Source organism: Leuresthes tenuis, unplaced genomic scaffold (assembly GCF_036924035.1).
Source record: "Leuresthes tenuis unplaced genomic scaffold, fLeuTen1.0.hap1 SCAF_4, whole genome shotgun sequence".
Classification (NCBI taxonomy): domain Eukaryota; kingdom Metazoa; phylum Chordata; class Actinopteri; order Atheriniformes; family Atherinopsidae; genus Leuresthes; species Leuresthes tenuis.
In genome coordinates this window covers 23538536-23566453 of record NW_027325358.1, presented here as the reverse complement: position 1 = coordinate 23566453, position 27918 = coordinate 23538536, and the positions used below count along the sequence as shown (strand labels likewise).

Here is a 27918-nt window from a genome sequence, read left to right as displayed (position 1 = left end):
CTAGGCCAAAGATGCCCAGCTGAATGAGAATGGAAATGAATACTGCAAGCAAAAGAGAAGCTCTGGGGCTGACAGGAGAGTGGAGCCTGGCAGAGAAGCCCTCTGCAGTGAAAGCAGAACAATGGACTACAACTCACTGATAAACAATTAAACTTAACCCAGAGATAGATGGTGATGAAACAATGAAACATAGCAGTGTCACTCTTAGCTCAAGGGAAACCAGAGTAGAGAGTGAATAATGACGCTTTATATGAGTAAATATAACATAATAAGCATGTTACACAGTGCAATTGTATGAGACAATTCTGTTGTTCTTACCCACACTGCAGTTTGTACAATATTGCACCAAACTATTTCAAAGCAAGAGAGCTCATTCTCTCTCTCATATACTCTTGCAAGCCTTATTACCAACAACTGCAGCACGAATTAGATGATTAGTCTGTCTTTTCCACCCCTGCCAGACCAAAGACAAGATGAAGGCTGCAGAATGAGTTGTCTTACTAACAGATGGCTTCTACTTGGTCTGGACTTGTATAGGTGCATTAAAATACAGCAGTGTGGCTGTCTGAGTTCAAGTTGCGTCTGTGTAATGATTCTCCCTAACAAAGTTACCAACTGGGAACCACAGACTCGAATTCCACAGCTTTGTTGGCTCCCATACAGAAACGCACTTTAACTCGTAATGGCTTTGCTTGTGTTCAAGCATAACCTACTTTCTCATAATGATCCTCCTATTAGTGTTCGAGTTCAGTGTGTGTGTTTGTATGAATGCTCTCGGCCCCATATATGTGTTCAGAATGGAAGATCGGTGCTGCTTCTATCTCAAACCCTAATACAAAACATTTTCAAGTATAGATATTGAAATGAATTTGCATGGATTTGCTCCACAACAAAGAAATGATTATGCCTCGGGACCCTGAAGAGGCAAAATGAGAATGGTTCTAAAAATGCCTGCTTAGAGCGCACATATTTTGAGTAACCTTCTCTTTGTCTATCTGTTCAATTTTGAGTGCAAAAACTATGATAGCAAATCCTTCTCACGCCTACACTATCATTTACAATAGAGATATTGTCCATTGATGAGCTCTTGTCTGGATGTGCAGTCATAGTCACTCATGCCTTTATTTTCACAGTTATTGACTGTTTTTCCATCCTCTATCTGGTCCTGTCCTCGATGTTTAAAGTTTTCTTTTTTTCTGTTAATCAGCTTTAAACAGCCTAATCCAAGGAATTTCTCGTAATGCTGGAGATGATGCGAGATCATAAGTGAAGAATTACAGGCACAACTTGAAATGCTGCAACTGGGAGGCAAGAGAAATTATGTATTTAGTGGCACTCTATTTGCCTGGGAATAACAGAGAAGCTCCCACTCTAAATAGTATGGTGTGTTCAGTTAAGATGAAGATGCTGTTTTATGTTTCTCTGTGGCTCACACCCACTGTGTCATCTTTTAAAGGAGCCAACTGGACACTTTTCTCATTGACAGTTTCTTTGTTTTTCTTCCTTTTTCTTGTTTTACTCTGCAATTTATTTCTCCCTTATCCTTCTCCTTTTTCTCTTCCATCCCAGGTGGCCCGAAGTCTAATGGCTCCGCTGTCACTGGACATTGCAGGGGACCCAGACAGTGAGCGTGCTTTGGGAAAACAGCGCCTCAGTGTGGCCATCGGTGTCCTAGCGGGCGCTGCGGCGGTCATCCTAGTTATTCTTCTCGTGGTCACAGCAAGGCAGTGCGGTGCTCAGGGCAAGAATGGTTATGAGGCCGGTAAAAAGGAGCCAGAGGAAGACTTCTTCAGTCCTTCGGGGGCTCAGCCACAGGCCGCCAGAGGCGGAGGATCCGACCGTGGACGTAAACCTCGACGGGACAAACGCGGTGGTGGCGGTGCGGCAGGAGGAGGGAAGTCAGACAGATCGCTTTACAGTGGTATTGTCACTGTCAATGGCCTGCGTCGCCATGCCAATGATGACGATGAGGAGGATTTAAGCAGTGCTAGTGAGCGCCTGGCAGCCCGTTACTGCGCTGTGGATGGTGACCCTGGCAGCCCACGCATGGGTGGTGGCAGGAGACACCAGTCAAGCCCAGATCTGGCCAGGCACTACAAATCAAGCTCACCTCTCCCTGCAGTGAGTCTACAGCCCCACTCACCCCCGGCCGAGGGGAAGAAGCACCAGGCGGTCCAGGAGCTGCCTCCCTCCAACACCTTTGTGGGCAGCGGTGGATGTGTGGGTAGCGCCGGCTCCAGCAGCAGCAGTAGCGGGGGTAGTGGCAACGCAGATGCCATGTCCCTTGGTTCTGACCAGTGCTCAGAGTATGGCTGCCAGACTGGGAACAAGTACAGCAAACAGGTAAGAGTTCTGGAAACCTCAATATTGTTTTTACCGTGTTCCCTCTTTGTTTACAGCCATCTTAATTCTCTCTTAAAGACTCTTATTCCGCTTCGTGACTCCTCCACGGCTTCATCTTCTCTTACTCCCACATCTACTGACATACGTCCTGCACACCCTGTTGCCAAAGTCTACACACCATTTTATCTTCACAAAATAGCTGTCGAAGTATGAGCAGGCACGCTTGTGTCAGTGTCACCATCCTAAGCGTTTGAGCAGTGTGACTTTACCCCGCTGTCAAAAGTGTGTATGTGGGTGCCCAGTGTTTAGGAAGATACACTGCAGGGCACATGAGTCAAGTCTATACTGTATCTGAATGATATGTAAAGGCATACTTGTGTATACATGCATGAGTGTGTATGTGCATGTCTGTGTGAGACCATTTGTGTGAACCCCTGAGGAGTTCAGTTGGTGCAAAGACACAGAGGGAGTGGGCGAACAGTTTCTTCCAGCAGGGTAATTGGTCATTTCGTGTCTCTGTTTCTCTTGTCAAGCTGTTATCCTTCTTCCATTTAGCATGTATATTTGTTCCATAAACAATATCAGTTGCATAGATGATGGATATACTGGCTTTGGTGTTCGTTCAAGAAGCTGCAGTTGAAAGCTGACAAATAAATTCTGGATAGAGACGGTCACTCGGCCCCCTCTACCCACACAGACAAGAGACACAGAGACACAGGTTCCATCTATCATCGTAGACCTACCGACACAGCAGGGTCTCCGCTGTCCATGGGGAGTCCTCCCAAGAGTGATATCCAAGTGACAGCTAACCCTGCTTAAAGGGGCGGCGTCTAATTTCCTTGACAGACAACTCTACATTTATCCAGCTTGTGGGGGAGAAAAAAAATGCTGATGTGGTCATTAAAAGGGAAGGAGAGGAGCTTCTTAGGCTAATCAATTCATACATGGGCTCTCTGATCCTGCTCAACATCCACACGCAGGAGCAAGCACACATATGCATGCGCACACAAACTCCAGAGGTTAATCCATTACGGAGTCAATCCTCTTAATCTGCCATTCCCAGGGAAAGAAAGTGCTTACTGGGAGAGTTTGGCGTTCATGCTTATGTGCTCTCAAAACATGCCAGCACACATAGAGAGTCCCGCAGACACACAAACTGACAGCGTAATGAATTATTGATCGCATGGGGTAATTAACTCCCTTGGTGCAATGGGGGTGTGCCCCCTCCTTCCACACCCCAAAATATCCAACAGCTAGTAGTTTAATCCACAGCTCTGTGTGTGTGTGTCAAAGACTGTGTGTGCTCACGCATCGCTGCGTTCGCTTACACGTCAGTTTTTGTTCATTTGAACAGTTTGGCGACATGGGCAGGTTGGAATTGGTGGGTTCCTGTCACTGTGCTTGAGGGACTGCTTATTATATTAAGGCATATGCATTTTATACATGCGTGCAAGCAAGAGATAGACTCAGGGAGTAATAGGTGGCACGTATGTGCCAAATGAAAGAATTGGGACGCCAACAGAAATTGGAATAGCATTAGATCAGGAGTGGAAGAGATTTCTAAAAGGTTAGGAGGGGAGAAAGCTTGAGTAAAAGAGATGGGGGAAGAACTTCTAAATTTCAAAGCTACTTTACTGGGTCAGTGAAAGCATTAAAAACTCTTCATTTGAAGTCAGCCCATCATCAGACCAATGAGGCTACTGCAAACAGGAGAGAAAAAAGTTCATTTAAAAAGAAAGGCAAGTAACGAAAACTGGGCTTCATCACGGATGAAGTGGAAGATTGCATCGCATAGCGAGAACATGACAAGACAGCTCGGTGAATGATGTTGCAGGTGTTATTGAATCTGAATTGTTCACTGAAGTGGAGGGAAGGATATCTATATCAAAGGATTGAATAACATAAAAATGAACAGGAGGAAAAGGTGGAATGATAAAAGACTGAGTAAAGTATATTAGTATATCAGTGAGCACAGTGTTACTGAAATGGCTTATAAAGGTAGCTCATTCTCTCTCAACTCAACCATTAAATAGCACTTTAAATTAACTATGTTCTCTTTTTTTCCTGGTGAAATCTACTGTATATGATATCTGTATATATTTTATTACATTTCACTGCTTTATACTCATCAGTGAACATTTGAACATGAAATTCAGAGAACTTCCTGTTCAAGTAATGATTTCCTCAGCATGAGTCTTGGGACGTTTTTTGGTATACTAACTATTCCTTTTTTTTACCAGAACAAATTTATATCTTTAAAAGTGTCCGTTTTACGGTAAAAGATGACAGATGACTGTATATTTCAGAGGAATTTAATCTTAGATGAATAGTTTTTTTATTATGCCACAAAAATAACATTTCATAAAATACAATGTTATTTGACAATTTCTTCTTTTGCGTTATTTAACAAACACACATGGAACAAACATGGACGGAATAGTTTTGAATGATTTTAAGATTAGAAAGAAAAAAAAGGGCTGAAACCTGAAATTATTTTGTATAATTGACATAAGTTTGCCAGGTGAGGACAAGTCTACAGATTTGCCCAGACAGTCAGCACCAGCCTTCAGTCGTACACCAGAAGCGCATCCCAGTCAGGGCCTGAAATGTATAAAGGTTGAATACTGTGCTCTAATGGAGAAAGTGTAAGGAAAAAGGTTAGAGAACATGCATCTAAGTAGGGAAGGGCTGGTAAACTGCATGAGATAGAGAGAGGCCTGGTTTGGGTGGCAGCCAAAGAGTGAGAGTGGACCGCTGAGATGTGGGTCATCAGGATACCCGTTGGCATCAGGACATATTAATGATCACAGCAGTCACATGGCACTGCAGTCAATATGGAAAAAGTGGCCTCATTCTATCCTCTAAGTACCAGCGCACACATAATGCACACACCACAAAATTGTTTTCCTGTCTGCTGTCCTCAATCAAACACCAAATCTAACATTTGTGCTCCAGTTTCCCTGTTTTTTTTTTATTCTGCCGTTCATTTTTTCTTATTACACTGCGTAATGTGATCTTATTGAGCTCTTTGCTCCTTCCTGTTCTTTCTTTTTTACCTCTTATTTTGACACTCACTCTCTCTTCCTCTCTGTCAGTCTCCCGCTTTCGTCGCCATACGCCTGGCCATTAATCTAAACGCCCCACCACTGCTCCCTTTGCATCTTCCTGCGACACGCTGACCTCTGGGAATGTATGAAAGTCAGCGCTTTCACTAGTGCGACTTCTTTTACTGTAGTGTGCACTTTCTCTCTGCACTCAGCGGGGGCAGGTGAGATCACGGTGCCACAAAGGCTGAATCAAACCACACTCACACCCCACTTCCACACACACTCACAAATATCGAGTCCAAGTCCAATCAATGCCTCGTTAACAAGGCCAAGACTGCAGTGGAAACAGGTGGGTTGACAGGGCAGCTTTTAGCGCACTGCGTGGCTCTGCAACACTCAGTGAAGGTCAGTGCTGGACTCCAACAACTCACAGATGCAGTTAGTGGTAAACAGGACTCATCCGACCAGTCTTGTTCATCTAATTGGACTGTGTGGATGAGTGCGGACGGAGAGATTAGGGCTGCTGGATTATGAAATTGAAAAGCAGCTTTTCATTTAGACAAAATCCCTCTAGGATTAAATATGATGAGCGTCTGTCACTCGAAGTCACCCCTCCACGCACCCAGGCTGCCATATGAGTGCGTCCACATGGGCACCTCCTGTGGTAACATGCGGCAGGCTTTGGGGTCATAGAGATAAAGGCACTGTCAACCAGAAAGGAAAACACACACACTCCTGTCCCTCTTTCCCTCCTTACGTATGCATGCTGTAACCGACCCACAACCTCTGTCATAATGATACCAGCTCTCTGATGTATTTATTAAAGCTGCGCCAAGTTCAGGCTGTGCAGCCAGCCAGCCATATGCTCAAGAGGTGAGTAGGTAGGGGTTAGCAGAAGGTGAGAAGGACGAGGTAACCAAAGCGGGGATCACCCATTGAGCCAGACTGAAAAGTGATCTACTGACCCTGCGACAAAGAGCAGGGGGAGGAGACATGGCCGCAGTGAGTCAGTGGACATCAGAGAGGGAACATGAGCCACACAGAATGACGTGAGGCAGAATGGGACAGAGGTATAAGTGATGAGGGGAGATAAAGAAAGGCTCAGACATTCCAGGCAAACAGAGACAGATGTGTGTTTCTCTTAGAAGTGGCAGTGGTGGAACACGTGTTTATAAACATGGATTTTCCGCCTGACCAGCATCATATGGATATAAATCTGCAGTGTCTGAAGGGGCCTTTCACTTCAGCTATTCAGTTCCAGTGGTTCAGTTTTAAAGAAAAAACAAAACAAACTAAGCAACTATGTCTCTTAGTTCAGTTTATGGCAACCAAACCAAGATTTGAAAATATGTAGTCTCATGAATCGACTGTTTATTGGCTCTTCAGCTTGCCTGTCATTTAGCCCTGCAGTGTGGGCATACGGCACAAACATTACACATTACGTTTTTTTCTGGTCACAAGTTACATTCCTTTTTAATTTGTACCTTTGCATGTAATTTAGTTGAGTATGCACCAATCAGCCACAGCATTAACACCACTTGTCAGATAGCATTTAGGCTCCCCTCATTTCACCAGCACCGCTTAGAGCTGTACGGTAATGACCACTGAACCTTAGGGTATCATCTGGTGATTTGCACTGGGATCCCCTGGGTTCTTTGGATTGCAGGATTGGCCTTTATAATTAAGGTGTGTTCTGGCTCATCCAGCAGATGCTTCATTAGGTTGGGTTCTGCGGAGGTTGGAACTGGATCAACACCTTAGGCTTTTTGTTCCTAGAGGCTTTCCTAAGCAGTCTTTTACCCCTTGTTGACAAAAGCGGTTCCAGAGCCAGTCCTAAGCTGGTTCTAGCTAAGAGCTGGTTTGTTTTTTCCACAGCCAGAGAACCACAGCAGAGCCATGTTATTATGTCACTTTAAGCGTCACCTCCAACACACGTTTGATTCATTCTCCGGTGTTTTCTGAATTTCTGTAGAGGACCACAGTTCAGCAAAGCAATTTTTGTTCACAAAAGCCGACAATTGTGAATGCCACTCTATGTGGCTAACTGGACGGTGTCTCGGAAAATGAGAGGAATGGAGATCTTCCGTTGCTGCTTCAACTTCACATCCATGTTGTAGCAAATTTTTTATTGTTGATTAAATGCTACATTGGATCTGGATATCAAAATATTTTGTTCTTTTCTTTAGCAAAGTCTAGTTGGTGCTAGCACAGCAAAGGTTTTACAGCCAATACTGTGATGCTTGGAAAAAGAAAGAAAAGGTTCTAAGTCAGGCTCTGCCTCCGTACCAGCACTAGTGCCACTTTGGTTAAAGAGCTGGACAAAAGGAATCTTACCTTGAAGTCAACTTAATGGCTTTTTGTATTTGTATTGTATTGTATCTTCTTGTATGATCAACTTATTTTCAGTTGTAATGGAGTTAAAGTTTCATAATCTGACCGATTCGTGAAATTAAGTTGTGCTGGAACAACTTGGGACAATTTGGAGGATGAGATTGGAACTTCTTTACTTGATCAGAAGGTTTCATTTGAATTGCACCAGATATGGTAATGTGGAAAGCTTTTTCTCTCCTCTTAAAATAATTTAATCTAATTGTTCATGGAAATAAAACCATATAAACCAGATTTAGCGCAAAAAGATGCTTGACAAACTCACAGACATCTGAAATTTTATCATGACAAAATGTAGCTTTTTTTTTTTATCAGACATCAAAAGTCGAAGACATTTGAAACAGCGATGCTGTTGATATTCCCCAGAGTGTGAGTTTGATTTATACTAAATTTGATTTATAATAAATCCGTCAAAGAAGTGTAAAGAAATAAAAGGAACAATATTACCCTGAATGTAGTAGAATGTAATTATAAAGAAGCTGGATGGAAAAGATTAAAATAATCTGATGAATGATGAGTAGGCTACCCCAGATACTTTAATACAGTACTTACATTAAAGTAATTTGATACTTTTCGCCATATGCTGTACTATTTTTGGTCTTGCACCAGTCAGCATGTGTACTTAACCCTACAGGAAAAAATAATTATTGTGTTAGTCTGACTAAAACCAGACTCTTAAAATATATGTAAACATTTTAGTCCAAATCGCTCCTGCTTGTATATGCTCAATTAAACTAAAAGGGCCAAAGTTCCATCATTTTGCATCTTGTTCTAAAAACATTCAAGTGTACACTGATACTGCCGAATTCCCAGTAAAACTCCTCTCATTCGCATATTTTTCTCTTTCTTTTGTCAGACGGTTAAATGCCAGTTCAGTGTGGCTGATGATGAAAAATAGTAACAGAATGAAAGTAAAGGTGAAGGCAAATGAAAGGCTGAGGTCAGTTTAAGGAGTCAGAGAACTGCCAAAAAGCAAGACAAAGAAAGACAAAGTGAGAAGAGAATGAGTAGGAGGCGGCAAAAAGGAATTGTCAGTTTCCTTTCACATCAAGATCACTGAGAGATGGAATGAGATTGGAAGTTCCCTGCCTGTGCTGCTTACCACATGAGTTAATACTGAAAGACCGTTTAGCTGATAATGTTACCGTGTTAACAAGTCCTCCCTTCAGCTTTTGTTTCAACTTATCTGTGAAATGGCAGGAATGTGGGAATGTCATTCCTACACATACGCGTGCACACACTCTCAGGCAAGCTGAGACAGAGGCACATGTGGTGAACTTGCGATTTTAACACAGACAGACGTGCCCATCGAAACGCGTTATTGTGTGTACGTAATGGCACATAACTGCACACCCTCCCACATCTTTATGCATCTACACTTTGCGACACAAGCAGACAGTCTGATAGGAACATGATGACACACGAGCAGAAAGGAAAGTTTTCCATCTCTTACATCAGTCTGTTCTCCCCTCTGGATGGAGTCATGTGCACAAGCCCGGGCACACTTTGTCTTCAAGAATCACACACTTCCGTGGAGGCTTCCGAACGCACTCTTAACTCTGACACAGACACACTCCTGAGCACACACGAAGACCTACATAGCAGGCCCCTCACTGAGATGCTTCCTTTTATTTGCTTCTTGACACTCTGTTCGGTATTGTACAGCTCTGCATTCAGCTCATATGCCTTCTAGCATTACCTTAATGGCTGTCTGGGGGTTGATATTGCTAAACAAAAGCACTCTTTCTCACACAAGGCACTAATTCAGACAGCTTAGTAGCCCTGTGACTGGTTTTATCCACCTACACAAAAGAATCCTCATTGTTTAAAGTGGTTTCGAATTGGGCTGCATTAAATTGACTTTAATGGATTTCAAACTGATCTGAACTGGGCTGAGGCTACCTCTGCTAAATTAGATTATTCAGATTGTATGGAATCAAGGTGAATTGACTCAACTCAAACTGAACCAAAGTGAAGTGACTTGACATGATTTAAATTAGTTTATCTTGCATGAGGAGGCCACAAGTGACAGTTCGGTCGAGTCATTGATTTGATTACATGCAGTGAACTCTCACAACATCTGTTAAAACTTGTAGAAAATATTCCTCAAAACTTCCATTTAAGTTTTAGCCTTTTTGTGGACATTATGAATTCCATGAGAAAAAGGTCACAGCTTAGTTAACTTGTCTGAAGTCTGTTAATGCATTTACATACATATGCATAAACATTTGTTTATATTCCAGCTTATTGATATTAAGGTTGATCCAGCTAAAATAAATGGAAAAAATATCTACAAGCACAGATTCGCACATAGACATCCACATAGAGTTTACGGACGCATATTAAAGAGTCCATATCGGCTTTACTTAAAGGTTCCTGGTTTTACCTCTGGCAGTGTATTAGACTAGATTTACATGTTTTAATTTGAAAAAAAAGAATAAAAAACATATTTATTCTCATTCTGTACCCTTCTGCAGCGCCTCCTCGCACATTATAAGTAAAACACTTGATTTTAACTCCTGTCTCTTTAAGGCCCACCCCCTGAAAGGTCCGGTCTGCTCTGATTGGTCAGCTAATTGCTCAAAATCTTGAGGGAGGCAGCTGACTTGTACACTGCACCAAACTAGGCTGTGGGCAGGTGTTATGTAACTGTGTTACATCGTGATGTAGAGGAGGAGCAATGTCTTCTGCAGGAGAGAATAACTCTCTTTGTGCTTTGTGACTTCTGAAATACTTTTCATCCACAGAAAAACTAGAATCACAGTAAAAGTGAAGGTAAGACCTCAGAAGAAAATCTATGACAGCTCCAAATAAACAAACTTGCAAAACTTTGCTGACAGATAAGAAAATCTACATTAATACCAATATAAATTCCGAGTATTAAAACACTCGATGCCCACACACTCTACTATTAAAGACAACGCTGTACAACTTATCCAGGGAAAAACACATCACTTTACAACCTTCCATCATTACTGTCTAAAGTGTCCCTCCCAGACACATCCACACACCCACACACACAGTGACATTCTCCTCCATCTGTCTTCCTCCTGATTGATCTCTCTGTTCTCGCTAAGTGGTTTCATCTCCTTTCATCACTCCCCATCTGGATCCATCTTTTAATGTTTCCCACCTTTTTTTCCACACCAAACTGAACAGTTTCTTGAGATTTTACAAATGGCTCTTATCACCCCCTTCCATTTTCCTCCCCCTTTTTTTCTCTGTTTTTCAAATGTAGTTAAAGTCAGCTTTAATCTTTGTTTTTCATGTTTTTCTTATTTGATATAATTAAGCATGCTACCAAGGAACAAGCCTAAGGTGAAAATATCTGTACTGTGCAAGATGGTTTATGCATTTTTGCCACTAGCGAATCGGAGCACAGTTCTCGCCGGGTATCATCTCATTATATCTTGCGTGAGTGCAAAAGACTGGCCCTGTTAGTGCTGTAGTCCTAAGCCAATGTTTTTGCCCCAGGCTAAGTGTAGCCATCTGTTTTGGAATTGTCGATGGAAGACAGATAAATCAGAAGATCAAGATTAAGATAGAGGAAGAAAAAGAGGCAGAAAAAGAGAAAAAAAATTGAGCAGGGAGAGGAGAAAAAAAAAATTCCTGGTAAGTACCCATGGCTTGGAAAGAAGGGGGGGGGGGGGGGGGGGGGTGCGGTGAGGCGAGAGCTGTGAGATTTGGGACGGTAGATGAAGAGAGGTAAGATGACTGGGATAACAGGCGATGGTTCAATGAGTGGTGAGGGGGAGATGTCAAGCTACAAAATGAGAATGCGTTCTTAGGTATTGCCTAGGGGTGGGAAGCTGATGGGGGGCAGTACAGGGAAGGGGGAGATGGAATGAGAAAGACAGAAATGAGGTATGTGGGTCTTGGGTTGGAAGAAGCCGGGAGAGGAGGGGAAGAACTCCAAAAGTAAGGCCAGCTCACACTCTCTAGGCTATTTTGGCGTGTGTGTGTGTGTGTGTGAGAGAGAGAGAGAGAGAGGGGATGAGAGCTTTCTACCTGCCCTATTGAGGAAGTTACATAAATCTGAGTGGGCAGGCCCCTGCCTGCAGCGATGCTCCATATTACACCACTGACCCAAGCCTCTCCCAATGTATCTGAGTGTATATGTGTGAATTTGTGTGCTTGTTCAATCTTTGTTCAGTTCCACTTGCTTGTTGATGTCAGATACAGACAAGATAGGAGATACCTACCTAAATATACACACATGCATGCACCCAGAGATGCACCAAAACTAAGCTGTAGCGGGTGCCCTCAAGCAGAAGTATCAAAATAGTTTGATCTATCTGACCCACTCACACACTCACCGTCTATGTAATCACACTCCCCACAGCGTTTTAAACCCACTGCCATGGACATTACATATGAATATCCAGCACTATGTAAGCTGGCTTTTTCCCACCTGTTCACATACAGATACTCCTAACCAAAACAAATTGAACTTTGAGGATTCAAACTACACTTTAAATCAGAGGCTTGCCCCGAATACATCACAATAATTGTACACCATTTCCATAAAGCTGGCTCTTAATGGGCCAACGCTGCACAGGCACAAATCAGACATACATTATTTAAGAGGCTCTCGTCTCTTTTTTCAGCAATAAAGTAATATCACAAGGATGGCAGCTAAAAGCACTCGAGGAAAAGAAGAAAACAAAACAGCTCACTTTTGCTGAGCAATACTCACATCCACACTCACAAACTTGGAAACAGGCACAGATAACAAACACACACAAAAAAAAACTTGTAATAAAAGTCATGCAAATCCATCTGCCAATTAGGGCCCCCAAACAGGTTTCCATGGGGATGAAACGGCAGCCTCTAATTGGCCAAATAAGTGAACGCTCACATCTGAGCCGACAATCTGAGATGGCGTGGAAAATATACGCATCTCTGTCTGCATGCATGCACACACTCACACAGGTGTAGACGATACAAGTGGGGATCACAGACAATTTATGCATGGTTAAGGGGAGTCACACACAGTGTCGCCGGTAAGATGATAGCAGGGATAGAGTGTTTTGACACAGATATGGGGCATTGTGAGGCGCAGGCACACACACATGCTCATTGACCGGTCAGTCTCTTTTAAAAGCGTGAATAAAGCTTTGGTCGCGGTGTCGTGTTAACATGAAAGCTTTTACGGCTGTTAAAAAGAGCCGGCTTTGATTAGAATGTGATGTGTGAAAGTGTTTCTTAATGCCAGCCTTTGCTGACAGCGGCTCTTTTAAATCCGGCAGAGCCGTTGCAGGGAGCCTTCTGTCAAAAACATGTTGAATCAACGATTTCACCTCAACATGCTCCCTTTGGGTTTTTTCCTTTTTTTTCCTCCTTTCTTTGTCCTGAATATTTTTAAAGACAGAAGTTAAGCGTTCCCAGCATGTATGGCCACAGTTAAAGTGGATGTGAACCGCAAAGTTCACACACTCGCACACTTTCAACCATGATCAAACATTGGATGTGGGGTTGTCAACTACACTACTTGAATATATATGTTTAAGAAAAGCAAATGATATTTTGATTTGATTTTTGAGTCGCTGCAACAGAGAAATGGCTCTGAGTGACTTTTACAAAGCAGGGTTGCCATTAAATGGTTTAATCATTATGAATGGTTTAATAATTAATTCCCCATTCCCATATGGGGATTTCCGTAGAATATGAGACCGTGATCTGGAGGAAACCAATTTAAATGCAGAATGTCTTAACTTATGTAGATTTTAACAAGTGCACGTACATCTTCAAAGTGCCTGACCGGTTGTTTAGTGTATGGATTAGGTCATGGAATGGTCTTATTGCTCTCCCACAAAAACCGTGTTTATTTGTGATTTTTCCTTTCATTCTCAGATAAGGTGTAAGGAGTAAATTAATCTTGATAAAAAAAATTCTCCTTTTCAACTGATGTGCTTCAAAAAGCAATTGGGTTGTTTTCTGACAAGGCAGTTTGGCTTAGTTCATGAAAAATCCGTGTTTTGGAGATGTAGCAAGAGCACTCAGCAATAATTTCAGCTTTTTTTCCCCTAAATAAAAAAAAATAAAAATCTCTGTCTGCAAGTTTTACGAATCAAATCATTTCTATGGTTCTGAATGCTGCAGAGCTTTGACAATTGCCGTGGTAATCGGTGTCCAACTCAGTACTCGATAAAGCTATGTTTAGTTTTATTATTAGCGATACTACAAAATCCCAAATAACCCACGAAATAAGAGGCCCAACATTAATTAACAAGATGGATTATTATTCAACAAGTCCCTCATCTGAAAAAGACAATAGAAGTTGTCTTGTAACGCCTCTACAAGCAGTTGGAGGGGAAATATGGCTCACATAAGCGTTCCCACATCAGAACAGACGTTATGTTCAAGTCTTTCGCATTGAAGCTCAGCTCTTTGAACCATGGGTCTTTGTGAGACATTAGACTGAAACTTTCTGCCAGTAACATGTTTCCGAGCTCTTTTCTAGAATATCACCGGCAATAGCAATGCAGCAGTGGTTTGCAAATGGACAGATCAGTTTACAAATTATGATTATGCTCACAATAAATGAAAAGAGTCAAACATCTGGAAACGGTCTGTGGTCTTCGAACAAAAAATGTTGTAAAACATTTGTGAGAATGACCCTAAGAAGTCATGTGCCACTGCGGCTCGGTAAAGTTGCTCATTCGAGAAGATCGATGAAAAACAGTTTTTGTTCGTACTTTGGCTGGTTTGCGCCTTTTTCAAGTGAGAGTCACAGTGTTTAATGGAAATGGAAATGCCAGATGTGAATAAGGTCAGGCATGCCAAACATGTTGCTCACACGAACAAGCACAAACATGACCAGTACTTGTGGACATGAAAGAATAAACGCAACATGTTCAGTTTAGAATCATTCCTGACGACCTCTCTCTGTTTTCCCTCGTTTACGGCCAAGGTTAGTTTAGTTTCGGACTAGTTTCCAGTGAACGACTGAGCAACTTAGCCTGCAACCTACTAATGGCACGATGCTGCCCTGTTCATTACAAGTTCATAGAAAAAGAAATAATGCATATTTTCAATGAAGTAAAATCTCGCCACATTGAAACTAAACTGGTGACCGCTTCAGTTTGTTAATTATAATTTTAGTTTACACTGTCTACTTGTACTGATCTTTGTTCATTTGCTAGGAAACCCATATTGTTATCTGACAATTTTGTCTGTTTGGTTATTTTAAGTAAGATATGTCCCTTTTCCTGTTTTTTTAAAGCCATTTTTTTGCATTGAATAGAAGTCAATCAATTGTGAAAATAATCTGAAAAAAATTGATAATGAAAAGCTTTTGCAGATGTTGTCCTATAGAAAGCCCAAACAGGTATGACCCTGAGGTCTAAAGACAAAAGAAGTGAAATTAGATAAAAAGGGGGACAGAGAGTTTATTAGTTATTAGATTGCGATATAGTACATGTTGCATAGACTACTTCACCCCGAATAAGCAGCCATGAGACTGTTCTAACTCAGAGGTGTATAATCATTAATACACTTGTCAGCTGAAGACAACACATTTAAACAAAGTTTACCCATTGAGTGAACATTGTTTTCAACTTCTACTGAACTATTTTAGTTAAGTAGCTGTGGAATAATGAGCATTAAAAAAAAATGTCTTAATGCCAGGAGATGCATAATAATGGGGCAGATTCCTCCGCAAAGGCTCAACTCTGTGAAACTGAAAATGACTTCTCTGAAGTCATTTCTTAACCCTGATGCTGATCCACAGTTTTCAAAGGGGATTGCAAAAAGGAGCCAATGTACACATATACTCTTGAAGTGTTGTGCAAGGTTATCGATGGGAACCGCTTGGATTCTCCCCTGCTTTCTCATTAACTCTCCTCCGTCCGCTCAATGGCCCAACTTTGCACTCTGTCTCGGGTGTATCGAACGCACTCACACACTCGGCCATGCACACTTATACACTCACAAGCAAGAAGTCTGTTTGCATACCAAAAGCATACTTCATAGCTCAAAAAAAATGAAAGCCATATTAATTATACAGTCCACATGTGCGCATGCGCGTACACACGCAAAAGCGCAGGAAAAGACAGAAAGATTGAGAGAGCAGTTATTTTATGCTTTTCCTCTGCGTCAAAGGAGACAGAGTGTGTGAATGATTGAGTCTCTCTGCGTCAGGGAGAGAGGGAATGAGAAATGGCGCAGAGGGAGAGAAAGACTGCACTGTCTTCCCGCTTTAATGTGCGTGTGTGTGCCTCTGCGTTTGTGTGCACGAGTATCTGCGTGCGTGCCGTCTACCCAGTATAACGCCTCCTCTGTATCCCCAAGCCACTCTCTGTCACTCACACACACTGAGACGATTGTCAAGACATTGGGCGAGGCGCCCCAAGACATTTCTGTGGCACTGTGTCTGTCACGGGGGTGATAGGGCTGGGGGGTGATAGAGATGGGGTTCACACAAACGCACACACTTGCAGCCATGTTTCCTTCAATTAAGGGGACATTATACGGACTTAACAGTCTTTTTCTGTAGGGATGTGCAGAATTAACTGACGAGTCAATTAAACGTCGCAACTCTCACTAGATGGCACCAGAAATACTAGTGGGAATAACCTAATCTTTCATGTTTTATTCATGTACAATATGGGTTCATTGTTGGGTGTAAGATGTTTTGCCAGCAGTCACTTCTGCTTTTGCTAAGGCAAGGAAAAGAAAGATTTCTGAGAACAACTTATATTTGTATGTCTAAAAATCAGGATGGTACCTGTTCGGGTTACTGTGGTAACCATGTAGGCATCAGTAACTACCTACCTGATCTTGTCATAAGGTTTTCCAGCAATTGGCTGCATCCAGCTTTGCTTGGACAAGAAGCTCCTCTCAGAATGCCAGGAGTCAGTTTATAGGGATGTTTTTTCATTGTGTGTTGTTTGTCCCTTGGATGTGATTCTCCATACTGTAGCTCTCTGCTTGTGTTTCCATTGATTTTTACTTTGCTTTGTCCTCATTGTTGCGTGTTGAATAGTGGACACAAAAGAAACGGAATTCAGCGGCTCAATAAAGACACAACTGCAGAAATCCGATCGCACTTCATATCCCTTCACATCATTAACATTTGCAGAGACAAAGTTGGATTTTTTTTTTGTAATTTTGTCAAGCAATTAAAGATTCTAATTGTGAATAATTACATGACTCTGTGTAGTAAATCATTGTTCATTGTTTTATACATACTTAACACTACCTGGTACCTGAAACAGTAATAATGACATGGAGGTTGAAGCGTTTTTCTTTTTCACAGAGTGCTGCAAATAGGTTTTAGCTGTAGCTTCGCTGGCATGTCATATTTCTATTCTGGTCATCAATTTAGCTGTGTTTTTGGAAGTGGGAAAGCTGTTGATATGTCAGTATGGCCGAGGACAGTGTTTGAATTGGGTCTGTAATGTGCTGTCATGACAAAGGTTCCTGTCACAGTGAGTCACTTTTGCCAGTGTTCCATGTTGAATTGGGGAAAGAGAATGTTTGTTCTGAAGTTTAACTTTGAGTGGTGAGCAAGAATTGCTTCTTGCGACTAAAGGTCTGAGTTCAGAGTCGATGCTTCTCTGTAAGTTTTCCACAATAAAAAAGCATGCATTATTGCTGGTTATTTTCTTGAAGCCAATAAAGAGAAAAGTTGATTCTTCTTCTTCTTCTTTCTGCCTCTCCCTTTATCAGGGGTCGCCACAGCGAGTCGATCTTGCATCATCGATTTGGCACATGTTTTACGCCAGATGCCCTTCGTGACGCAAACCTCACTATTTATCTGGGCTTGGGACTGGCACTAAAAATACACTGGCTCGTGCTCCCCAGTGGCTGGGCAAAAGAGAAGAAAAAAACAATTTTTGGACTTCCAAGATTAGCCTAGATTCACTGTGGTAAAACAGATGCAGATGGGGGGGGGGGGGGGGGCACAGTGAACGGTTACCCCTTACATAACTAACAAACTAACACTACGTCTTCCCCTAAGCCTAGACCTAAACCTCAGCCCACAGTGAGAGGTTATAGGGGTTTTGCTTTTGGTTCCCAAATAAGAGGTTGGTCCTGATGATGTGTCTCTGTAAACACTTTAATACCCTTCAACATGAGTAATACAAGTACACACTCACTCACATACACCCTCATCAAGTTCCAGCCCTCATACACAAATGCGCTGTCTTACCATTTCAGGTCATATTTAAATGCAGGTATGTTACTTAATGCGGCACTCTGCTGGAGTGCAGAGCTTGTCTGAGTGTGTGCCTGGCTTCCAGTGTACTTGCAGTGTATGTGTGATTGTGATGCCGTACGAGTGGCTGATGTGTGTTTGTTTGCATCAGACAGCACATTAAGCAAAGCTATCTTTAACCTTGTAAAATGAGTGACACTGATTCTAAACTGACAGGATGGATTTCAGTTTGCCACGGCGCTCCGTCGTGTCAGCTTCTGTCAGCTTAGCCCGTGCGCCGCTTTCACTAAAGGACGGGAGCGTGCCACAAAGGAGACCGAGTATCTGTGCAAGGCACAGAGAAACAAGGCGAAAAATGAGAGAGGCGTAGAGGAAACTGGGTTCAATGTGATAAATTAACTGGTTTGGAAAGTGAAGGAGGAAGAGCAGTTTTAGTGGTGACAAAAAGACCGAGGAGAATGGCGACAGAATGCTGAGAAAGAAAAAAAATGTGACAGTGAACGAAGGTGAAGATGGAGAAGCGAGTGTGGGGGGGCAGAGACCTTCCTCCGTATCCGGATGTCTCTGAGGTCTTTTATTGACTCTGTCTATTGTTCACAGCAGCAATCCTAATCACTCTCAACAGGGAACTTGGTTTTATATGTGTCTGTGCTCGCGTGTATGTGCTCGTTTTCCAGCCCCGTGTGTGAGAGCGCGTATCTTTAGACACGTTCTCACTTATTCTTTTTCATACACTGGCCCCTACAGAGAAGCTATTGTCTACTCATCTGGTCAAGCTTAATGGACAATAGAAGTGGGTGGGAAAGCCTGTCCCTAAGACACATTAGTCTAATGGTCCAAATGCACACACACACATACGCATATACACAGAGAATGGCCTGTAAATTCCATCCAAATAGCACGCATACATATGTATGGTCTCTGTTACTCACGCATGCACACAGAGGACCAGTTGTATGCCACCATCCTGTTTGCATCTTTCTTAACAATGACTTCTGTCAGGGATATTAAAAGAGATGACTGTTTTAAGGACAAGCAGTGGAAAGTGATGAACATCACCATCACGCACACACACACACGCCAACAAAGGAGCTAATCTGAATCACGGGCATTTGTCCGGAAAGCCTTGCTTTATATCTCACTCTACAAGCTTTTGTCTCTTGTTTTGTGTTTTACTCATAGACAGCCACAGCTGCACAAAAGGATAAACATTTCAAAGGCCCGATACTGTGAATAGAGTCGGTGATTTCCAATGTGTATCTGCAGGGTGGAGAGCCCAGATGGAGACAGGGAGATGGGAGAGAGCACAATGCCAGAGTGGACAGCTTGATGGTAACAAAGCCATGGTGGATGGCGATGCAGTAGATCCGCCTGCAGTGAAACAGTCTATCCCTGCAGAAACATACACACGATACCTTCAAACAAACAAAAAAAGCACACACACTCATCGGGTATGATAATGAACACTGGCTGCAGGGGTTTGAATAAGTGAAATTGGCTCCCTATAAAAGAACTACACAAAACATTTACTCCGGACAGGTGTGCCAGGAGGCAGCAAGGCTGGTAGTTCCAGTGTCAGCCATGGGGGGAACTCGCAGCAGACTGCAGCAGTCTGAAGAGGAGTATAGGGAGAGAGAGAAAGAGGGTCCGCATAGTGTCGATCAGATGACCTCGCTGCTGCAGTTAATGTTCTCTGGCGCTCAGACACAAGGCTAAGGCTCTCTCTTAGACTGCAGGGCTGCTGTTCTACAAGCTATTGTGATGGAAGGGGTGTTGTTGTTTGAAGTGTGTACGTGTGTGGGTGGGTGTGTGTGTGTGTGGGTGTGTGTGTGTGTGTGTGAGTATGTGAATGCAAGAGCAGAGAGATTAGTGGAACTAGAAAAGTAGAAGGGGGAAGAGGGAGCATGACACCAAGAAGATATATGCTACTAAAGCAGTGCTCAGTTTTGTTATCCCATCTTGCTTTCAAACTCTTTTTCCCGCATTCCTCTTTTCCTACCTCTCCCTCTTTTGTCTTTGTCTCACTCTCTTGCCCTCCTCATCCCAACCCCCGCGTTCCCTCGTTCCTACTGCCGCACTTACCCCCCTTTTCCCCTACCTCATGCCCCTTTCCCTCCCTCTTTTCTCTCCCTGTCTCTCCCTCTCTTCTTTCTCTCTCTGCAGTGCAGCACAGTGATTATCATTCCTCTCACAGAGTCAGGCCTGATAGTCAGATACTGCTGAGCACCCTTCTACATCACCTGCTTCTAGAGGGAGCAATGGAGAGGGAGAGACCGAGGCAGAGGAAAAGACAGAGGAGAAGGGCAGGGAAAGAAGGAGAGGACTAGTGAGGAAGAGGAGAAGAATGCTGAAAAATGAGAGAAGAGAGTGAACAAAGGGGGAGAAATATGACGAGGGGAAAAGCAGAAGTAGAGTGTGGGATTGCTCTTACTGCAGAGGTGGTCCCACTGAACATGCTGCTGCATAGGTATAAATGTGCAAGAGCATCTGTGTGTGTGCATACCTGCAAGAGTGTGTGGAAGCATGCAGGTGTGCCTAATGGGTGCGTTTATGGTATTTGCATGTGTGCGCGTGTCATACGGCGCCGTCAACATCTGTGAATCAGACAAACGAATGAAATGCTTCTCTCATTGCTTCATCCCTCTCCGAGTTGAGTTTCAACCTGCTCCAAACCTTTTTTTGCATTCTGCAACACAGTATTCTTTGTCTCTTGCTTTCTACAGACTGCAGTCATGAAAACAGTTTTTCTGTCAGTTGTTTTTGTTTTTTTACTCTACCGTAAATGTTGGTAAACTGTTTTTTTTTTTATCATTCTTTTTTATTCAGCCGTCAGTTTTTTTTTATTATTCTTTTTTATTCAGCCGTCAGTTGTGCCAGAGCGGCATGAAAAAGTGTGGACACTTTTTGTTACTTGGATTAGCTAAGCTAGGAAAAGGCGACAGTTCCCAGTAGACATGAAGTTGAAGATGACACATTTCTTAAATGTTTTTGGCAAGATTGCTTTTTTTTATCTTCATATTTTACAGCTTCTAAAAAAAAGGAGAGTTTGACCATTCTGCAAACACCCTCTTTGACAAGTACCTCAGTTTGTAACAGCCTTGAGTGTGTTTTTTGTTGGGAGGATTTTTGCCCGTTATTCCTGAAAGACGCTTCTGGTTCAGTGAAATTCTTGGGCTGTGAATGTGTGGTGTGAATAACTCTTTGTACATATTTTTGATGATGCTTAAGTTAAAGGACTATAAAGGTTCACTACAAAACTACAGTTTGTGCTTCCTGAAGTAGTTCCAAGCCCATTTTTAGTGGTGTTTAGCATCACTGTCTCTCTATTAGTAGAATGCTGCAATCCTTCAGTTGCTATCTCTGACAGTTTGATTAGTCTTCCAGACATCAGTTTAACTTCGCCTGTTCCTGTTAGGTACCGTGTTTTAAAGTAAACTGAGGAAGCATCTACCTGAACATGTTGAGCCACTATATCCTCTAATAGCCCTTCCCCGCTTTTGGCATTGACGACTTTATTTTCAGAGCATTTTTGTCGGGGTGCTTGACCTCGTGGGTACACTGTGCAAGCAGGACACATTCCCTTTTCAGCACAGCATCAGGGAATTGCATTCCAATACGTTCCATCACAGCGGCAACTGCTTGAATGCCGTTTTAGATCAGGTTTATATTTAGATAACCAGTGTAAATGTGTCATCATCAAAAGGATTCTAACCCATCAGTCGTGTTCATGCGGCAGTTGCTAGATCCTTTCTGTCTATTTCACTGTTCTTTCCTTCTCACTGCCTTTATTGCATAGCTTAACAGTTGACAGCAAAAAGGTTTCAGAACATTTTCTTACATTTAGCAGCAAGTGTACCGTAACCGGAGAGAAATTTGAGCTGTTGACTCAATTGCTTTGTCAAAGATGAGTTGTTTATTCAATTGCTTGCCTCATCGACATGGTGATAAGACACAGCACCAGAGAAAGGGGTTGCAATAGAATGCTGAATAAATGAACTTAGTCAAACTTTGTTTGTGTTGATGAGATTGAAACACCCTGGCTATTCATGCAGTTTTCTCACCAGTAAATTTCACAGTTGAGGTGCTTGTAAAAAAGTCCCTTAGGAGAGAAACAAGACATCTGGAATGGGTAAGAGAATCTTAAGTGGCAGCTGAAATATTAGAAAACATTCCTAAAGGATTTTCTAACTCTTCATTCATTTGAAGTTAATGAAGAAAATTAAACTATATCATGTCAATAGATAGCACCGTTATATTGCAGTTTAATCATTGAAATTGGCAACATTCCTCCTATAAAACACTCTGTACAGACCTTTTTTCAGTAATATTTGAATTCTTATGCAGCCATTGATATTGAACTCACTTATTCGTGCCAACATTCACTCTACTCTGAAAGTATGGGTAGAGTTGCACATTCACATTTACCAGCTGTATTAGTAGAACATGATCTCTAAACAGAGGCTAAACAACAGCAGTGGCAAAAGGTCATTATTCCTGATCAGCATTCCAGATATGAACTTTGGACTGTGTCCATCTGGTGTCAACACAGGCATATTAGTTTTCCATTGTGTGCTACGCTACACTGTATCACCTTACTTATTTTGCACAGTTATAGTTGTTACATGCATGAGACTGACATTTAATCATCTCAATTATATTTAGTGCTGTAAGTAAGCGCTTACATTAAGTTATACAGCATGAGATGACATCATTTGAATAACAGGATTAGACTTTGGTTTATCTGGCATTAAAGATCAGATATCTGCTTGTTCGGAGCCGTTGAAGACAACATGTACTGTGAAACCAGTTTTCCAGTGTTTATGCATTATACTTAAATGTAAATGGTGTAAATGTAAGTAATTTTGCTTTCTAAAAGAGCTAAACTTCTTAAAGAATTGCACCTTTAATTGAGACTTTCATTATTCCTTTCGGGTCACACAATCTAATTTCTGACATAAAAGAAAATCATATTTCAAACACTGTTGATACTCTGCATCAAACATGATGATGTGTTTTCAGGCTTAGATCACCAGTCAGGGACATCAGACAACTAAAGCCCCTCACTGTTTGGGAAATTCTAGGTGTCTGGAGGGAGCTGTTGTAAAGAGGATGTCAAACATTTGGTTGATTTATGTGTTGCTCGTGGAATTGTCAGTTGCAACACGAAAACATTCCCATCACAAAATAAGAAAAAGCTATTCTACCTCCAACTTGTTTTCTAACTCAACAACAAATTCAAACATGAAGCAGCACATAATAATTCATCAGATCAGTTGTGAAGTTCAAGAGAAAAATCTTCCTAGAAATGACAATTTATTTAAAAAAAGATATATTGTTCTCAATCTGTTCTGATTGTCGACTATGTGTTTAAGCCCGACATTCTGATCGGCTTGGAGCAACATCAAATTCTGCTTTGGCCAACCTATTATTTCACTATGTTCTTTGCCACAAAAGTCTCTTTTAACAACATTGGCTGTTCACGTATGATGCCATCAGAGATTATCGTGGCTGGTTTAAAAAATGCAAACAAGCGGGAGAGTTTTTTCCATACTGCAGAATAATATTTTGCGATGCAGTCAGACCTCAGCTATAGTAACAATTTTTGATGCATAAAAAACAATAGTTGCTGTTGATTTGTTTGTTTTCTCTTTTCATTTGGTCCTAGTTTTCTGAAAGTAGACTGTAAAGGGTTGAAGAACATCTGATATGGGAAAAAGTGAAGGTCAAAGCACTTGGTCACCTATGGACGTTTCATCACAGCCTGACTCTTGTGGCATGCATTGTGTCTTAGGATTAAGTTAATAACTGAACAAAAGCATTTCCATGGTTGGAATCTGACCTGCAACCTGACCTCAGGGCATTGTTAAAAGCAACATACTTGTTGTGTATGAAAGAGGAACCACAGAGTATTATGCATTTGTAACTAACTGATAAATAATGAAGTCAGCCTTTAAATGGTGGTTCTCCCCCCATACCTAAATGATGTCAAGCATGAGAACGAGTAGAGAGCCAAAGGGAAATGTGGCTCTTCTCCTACAACCATATTTGTAGTTTTGGTTTATGCATAAGCCACAACCTGTCGATTCATTATGCAGACCACAGTGTAACAGGGCATAGACAAACAAACAAACAAACAAACAGACACTAATCCAAATATGCACGCGCGCACACACACACTAAGATATGCAGATACACACATATGTGTTGAATATGCAGACACATGTAAGGAGAAGAGAGGGAGACTGTTAATTAACTAGAGCTCGTTAATTCTCTTTGAACCGACAGCGAGGAGGTTTACACACTAATTACCTTGATGACTGAGCCAACCTGTGCATGCACACACAAATGCTGGTCCTCACACTTGCAAACACACACACTTTCACGGGCTGACATGACACATCTTGCAGGCTTTTAGACTCTCGCACTCATACACAGTCCAAAAATGCAAACATGAATGTGTGAAGTCCCGCTCGTGCACAAACATATGCACACACTCATGTGCACTGCAACACACTCGTGCCCTAAAATGAAAGCTATATTAGGAACTTTTTCTCTTTTTATTTCAGAGCTGCACGATCCACATGGTTACGCTTATTCTTAGCTCAGACCCATCATGCGTCTTTTTGATTCACAGCCATCTGCCAAAAATAGCTTCACAATATCTCCCATACTGTATCCAGGTAATGTTTTTACAATATAGCTGCATTGCGTTCAAAAACATAATGACACACCCACACACTCTTACCATACCATGCAAATGAGTGAGGCTCCCATGTCAGTATTGAACTGTAATGGCCCGTGTCAGATTAAGTGGAAAGTTTTTTTATGTCCTCCGTCAAACTCAATTAATATTCCATCAGGCATGAATTCATAGGCCACACTGGACCTTAGGCGATTTTTTTTATGTGTGTTTGTGTGCCATCAGACTGATGATGAATGTGTGTCGACTTTCAGTGGATGTTTCGGATACTTTATAGTCAACCTTTATTGCATTTTCTCAGACAATAAATAGAAAGCACAAATATATACAAATATAGTTGGGTTAGAAAACTTCCAGAAATGCTATTTCTACTAAGATTGGAGCTGGTAAAGCAGATGGAAAGTCATTTAAGATATAAGGAAATGAGAGTCATGGGGAAAGATTTTTAAAAATCAATAATGACAAACTATTCAAATGGGTAGTGAGTAGCAGGAGGATCACAAAATGGAAGGCAACAGCAAGAAGCAGGGAGGGACCAGTGCAGACATGTGAAGTGTACAGTCAGTGGAAAGTAATGACTAATAGTAGCCAAAATATGACATTTGGCAAAGGAAGAGAGGCTTGTCAATGAGTGTGATACTTTTGAGATTGAAAGGAAGATAAGTGAAAAAAGCGAGGTAAAAAGGGGTTAGGGACTGAGGAGCAGTTATGGGTCAATAAACCCTGCTGTGGGGGAAGCAGAGAGGGATTCATAACGAGGTCAAGGACTCATTATTGATCGCTACATCATAAAGCTGACTGGCAAGGAAAGGAAGGGGTTGGAGGAGGAGGAGGTGGGAGGAAGTGAGATGGAGGAACAAATAGAAGACAGAGTTGCAGCAGCAAAAAGCACAGTCAACTGTTGGATCGGCTGAAGAAAAGGATAGAAGGAGGGAAATAGAAAACAAATTTATCAAGATGAAGGAACGAGAGAGGGTAGCTATGGCCTGAAGGAGGGAAATTGAATTGGACGGAATCATTGCTGAACTGATGAATTCTACAATAGAACACAGAGAACAGACATCACCAACACAAAGAACGTATCCCTTGTCAATCAAGGCCCACCCTGTGGTGTCGGCTGGATCCTACAGTCACATAGTAAACCTAGTCCCAGTTTGTGCCACTTGTGTACTTTATTCCATTTAAGTCACACAGCCAAGATTTTCAGAAGCATACATGCATATGGAACCCACAAGATTTATAAGCACGTGGCTCTGTTTTAAGCCAAGACACCTTTTCCTGATCCTAACCAAGTAGTTTAGATGCTAAAACCTAACCAAGTAGTTTTGTACATAAACCTAATCAAATAGTGTATGAAAACTAATATGTAACTTATAATGTAATGGTCCCATGTTGGCAATGAACCTAAGTTTTTGGGTGAAATGTGGATATTATTCCCAAAGTAGACACATTATTATTATTCCCAAAGTAGACACATCCACTTTTTGTGCGTGTGTCCAAGAACATAAAGCAATAAATACTTATTAACTGCCGTGTAACTGTGTTACTTGTCAACTACTGGATGGAGCGGCATAAAATCTCTTAGAAGACCGCTCGACCACCAAGAGGATTAAACCTGATAAACATGGAGAGCCCCTGAGTTTCTTCTTATATTTCTGACTTATTTAACTTATAGAATACCATGAAATCTGAAGCCCACCTGTCTCCCTCTGTCTGATTTTGTGATCACCCTAATAATTCCCTGACTGTTTATCAGAAGCCATCATCAGATCAACATTTAAATCTATCATTTTGATTCATTAAACGTCGACTCTGTTGACTCATCTGCTGAATTTTAATGTTGTGGATGTCTTATACTAATTGAATATAACATGCAGACATTTGACTTTGTTCACATCACTTTATATGAGGCAATATATAAAAAGATTAAAGCTGCTATTATATCACACATGATAACTGTAATTGAAATTCATATAATTTAAAATGATTAAGAATCACTTAACTGATAAGTAACATAAGGGACACAAAAATGAACCGCCTCAGTTAGTTTCTCTGTCAATTTCACTCATTAATGCTAAGTACTAAATTAGCAAAGCTTAGCATGTTAGCCTGCTATACTGTGGAAATGGTAAACATTATACCTACTGCTCTCACTAGATTAGCAGTGAGCATGTTAACGTTTCCCTCAATGCATTTTTGTATTGAAATACAGCATCATAGAGCAGCTTTTATTAATGTCACTACAGTGTTCTGAAGGTTTTTCCAGAATCATAAAACTTCCAGGTGAAAACAAAATCATTCTGTTGTGTAATAGAATGATTGTAAGCTAGTTTTTCTGATTATGAATTCTTTTTGTACTGCTTTAGAATGGCATGTCCTTGCTCTTTATGCATAAAAGCAGAATAGGTTTTTGATTTACATTTTACAAAATTACAGGTACAAATTTCAGCTTTGCCAATATAGTGGCTACATTTTTCTTTCTACTAGTATTTCTCTTTTAAGTTTGTTAAAAAGAAAAGTCTTGGGATTTTTAAAGTGTGAAAGGTTTGTAAAATAACACTTAGGTAGATAGGTTAAGTAGTTTTTTTAGAAATTGATGAGTACTTTTTTTAAAAAGTGGATATAAAGCTCTGCTGTAGTAATGTCATTATAGTATGATAATGCATAAGAAAATGGAGTTAATGAAGATCCTATCTTCTTAGTATGCTAATTAACTTTCTTTTTCTTTTTTATCATGTGAACAGAAGGCTGGGTGCTAAGATCTTGAGGTCAGAAATCATTCAAAATTTACATCATTATCATGGAAAAACTCATCCTGTGATTATGAACACACAATATGCAATGACGTTGACGAGGTATGTCCTATAATCCAAAGAAAAGTGCTTTGACAGCCCTTTAAGTCCAGAAATAGAGGAATTACTGTATTTTATGTATTGTATTTGTATATATCTCTGACTTTTAAAAAAAAAAAAAACGTAATGGGATAGGTCTACACATCAAGATTTATGTACAAGAAAACAAAAATGCCATTCCCATGCTTTCTTGGACTCTTTAAACTCAGACTTGTATTCTGTTGTGCATTTTTCTCTATCTGTGGCACTGGCTTGCATCTTAATGCATTGGGGGAAAAAACAATGGACTGCTTCATCTGGACTAATGCTGCAAAAGTAGTTTTGTCTGAGAGTTGAGATGGAGCCACTGACATCCCAAAAACCTATGGCTTTCTATTAGACTCTAACATCTTCTGCTCTTCCTCAGCCTTCCTTTTGCTCACCCTC

At 41.4% G+C, this 27918-nt stretch overlaps 1 protein-coding gene across 2 annotated transcripts in view; it reads left to right on the top strand.

Annotated features, from left to right (window-relative positions):
* The window catches only part of pcdh7a (protocadherin 7a), a 44763-nt gene that overhangs the window by 8716 nt on the left and 8129 nt on the right, over window positions 1-27918 (top strand). For both annotated transcript variants that reach the window (XM_072383315.1, XM_072383314.1), the window contains exon 4: window positions 1570-2343. In XM_072383315.1, the coding sequence (XP_072239416.1) occupies window positions 1570-2343 (774 nt within the window). The remainder of the gene's footprint in view (window positions 1-1569; window positions 2344-27918) is intronic.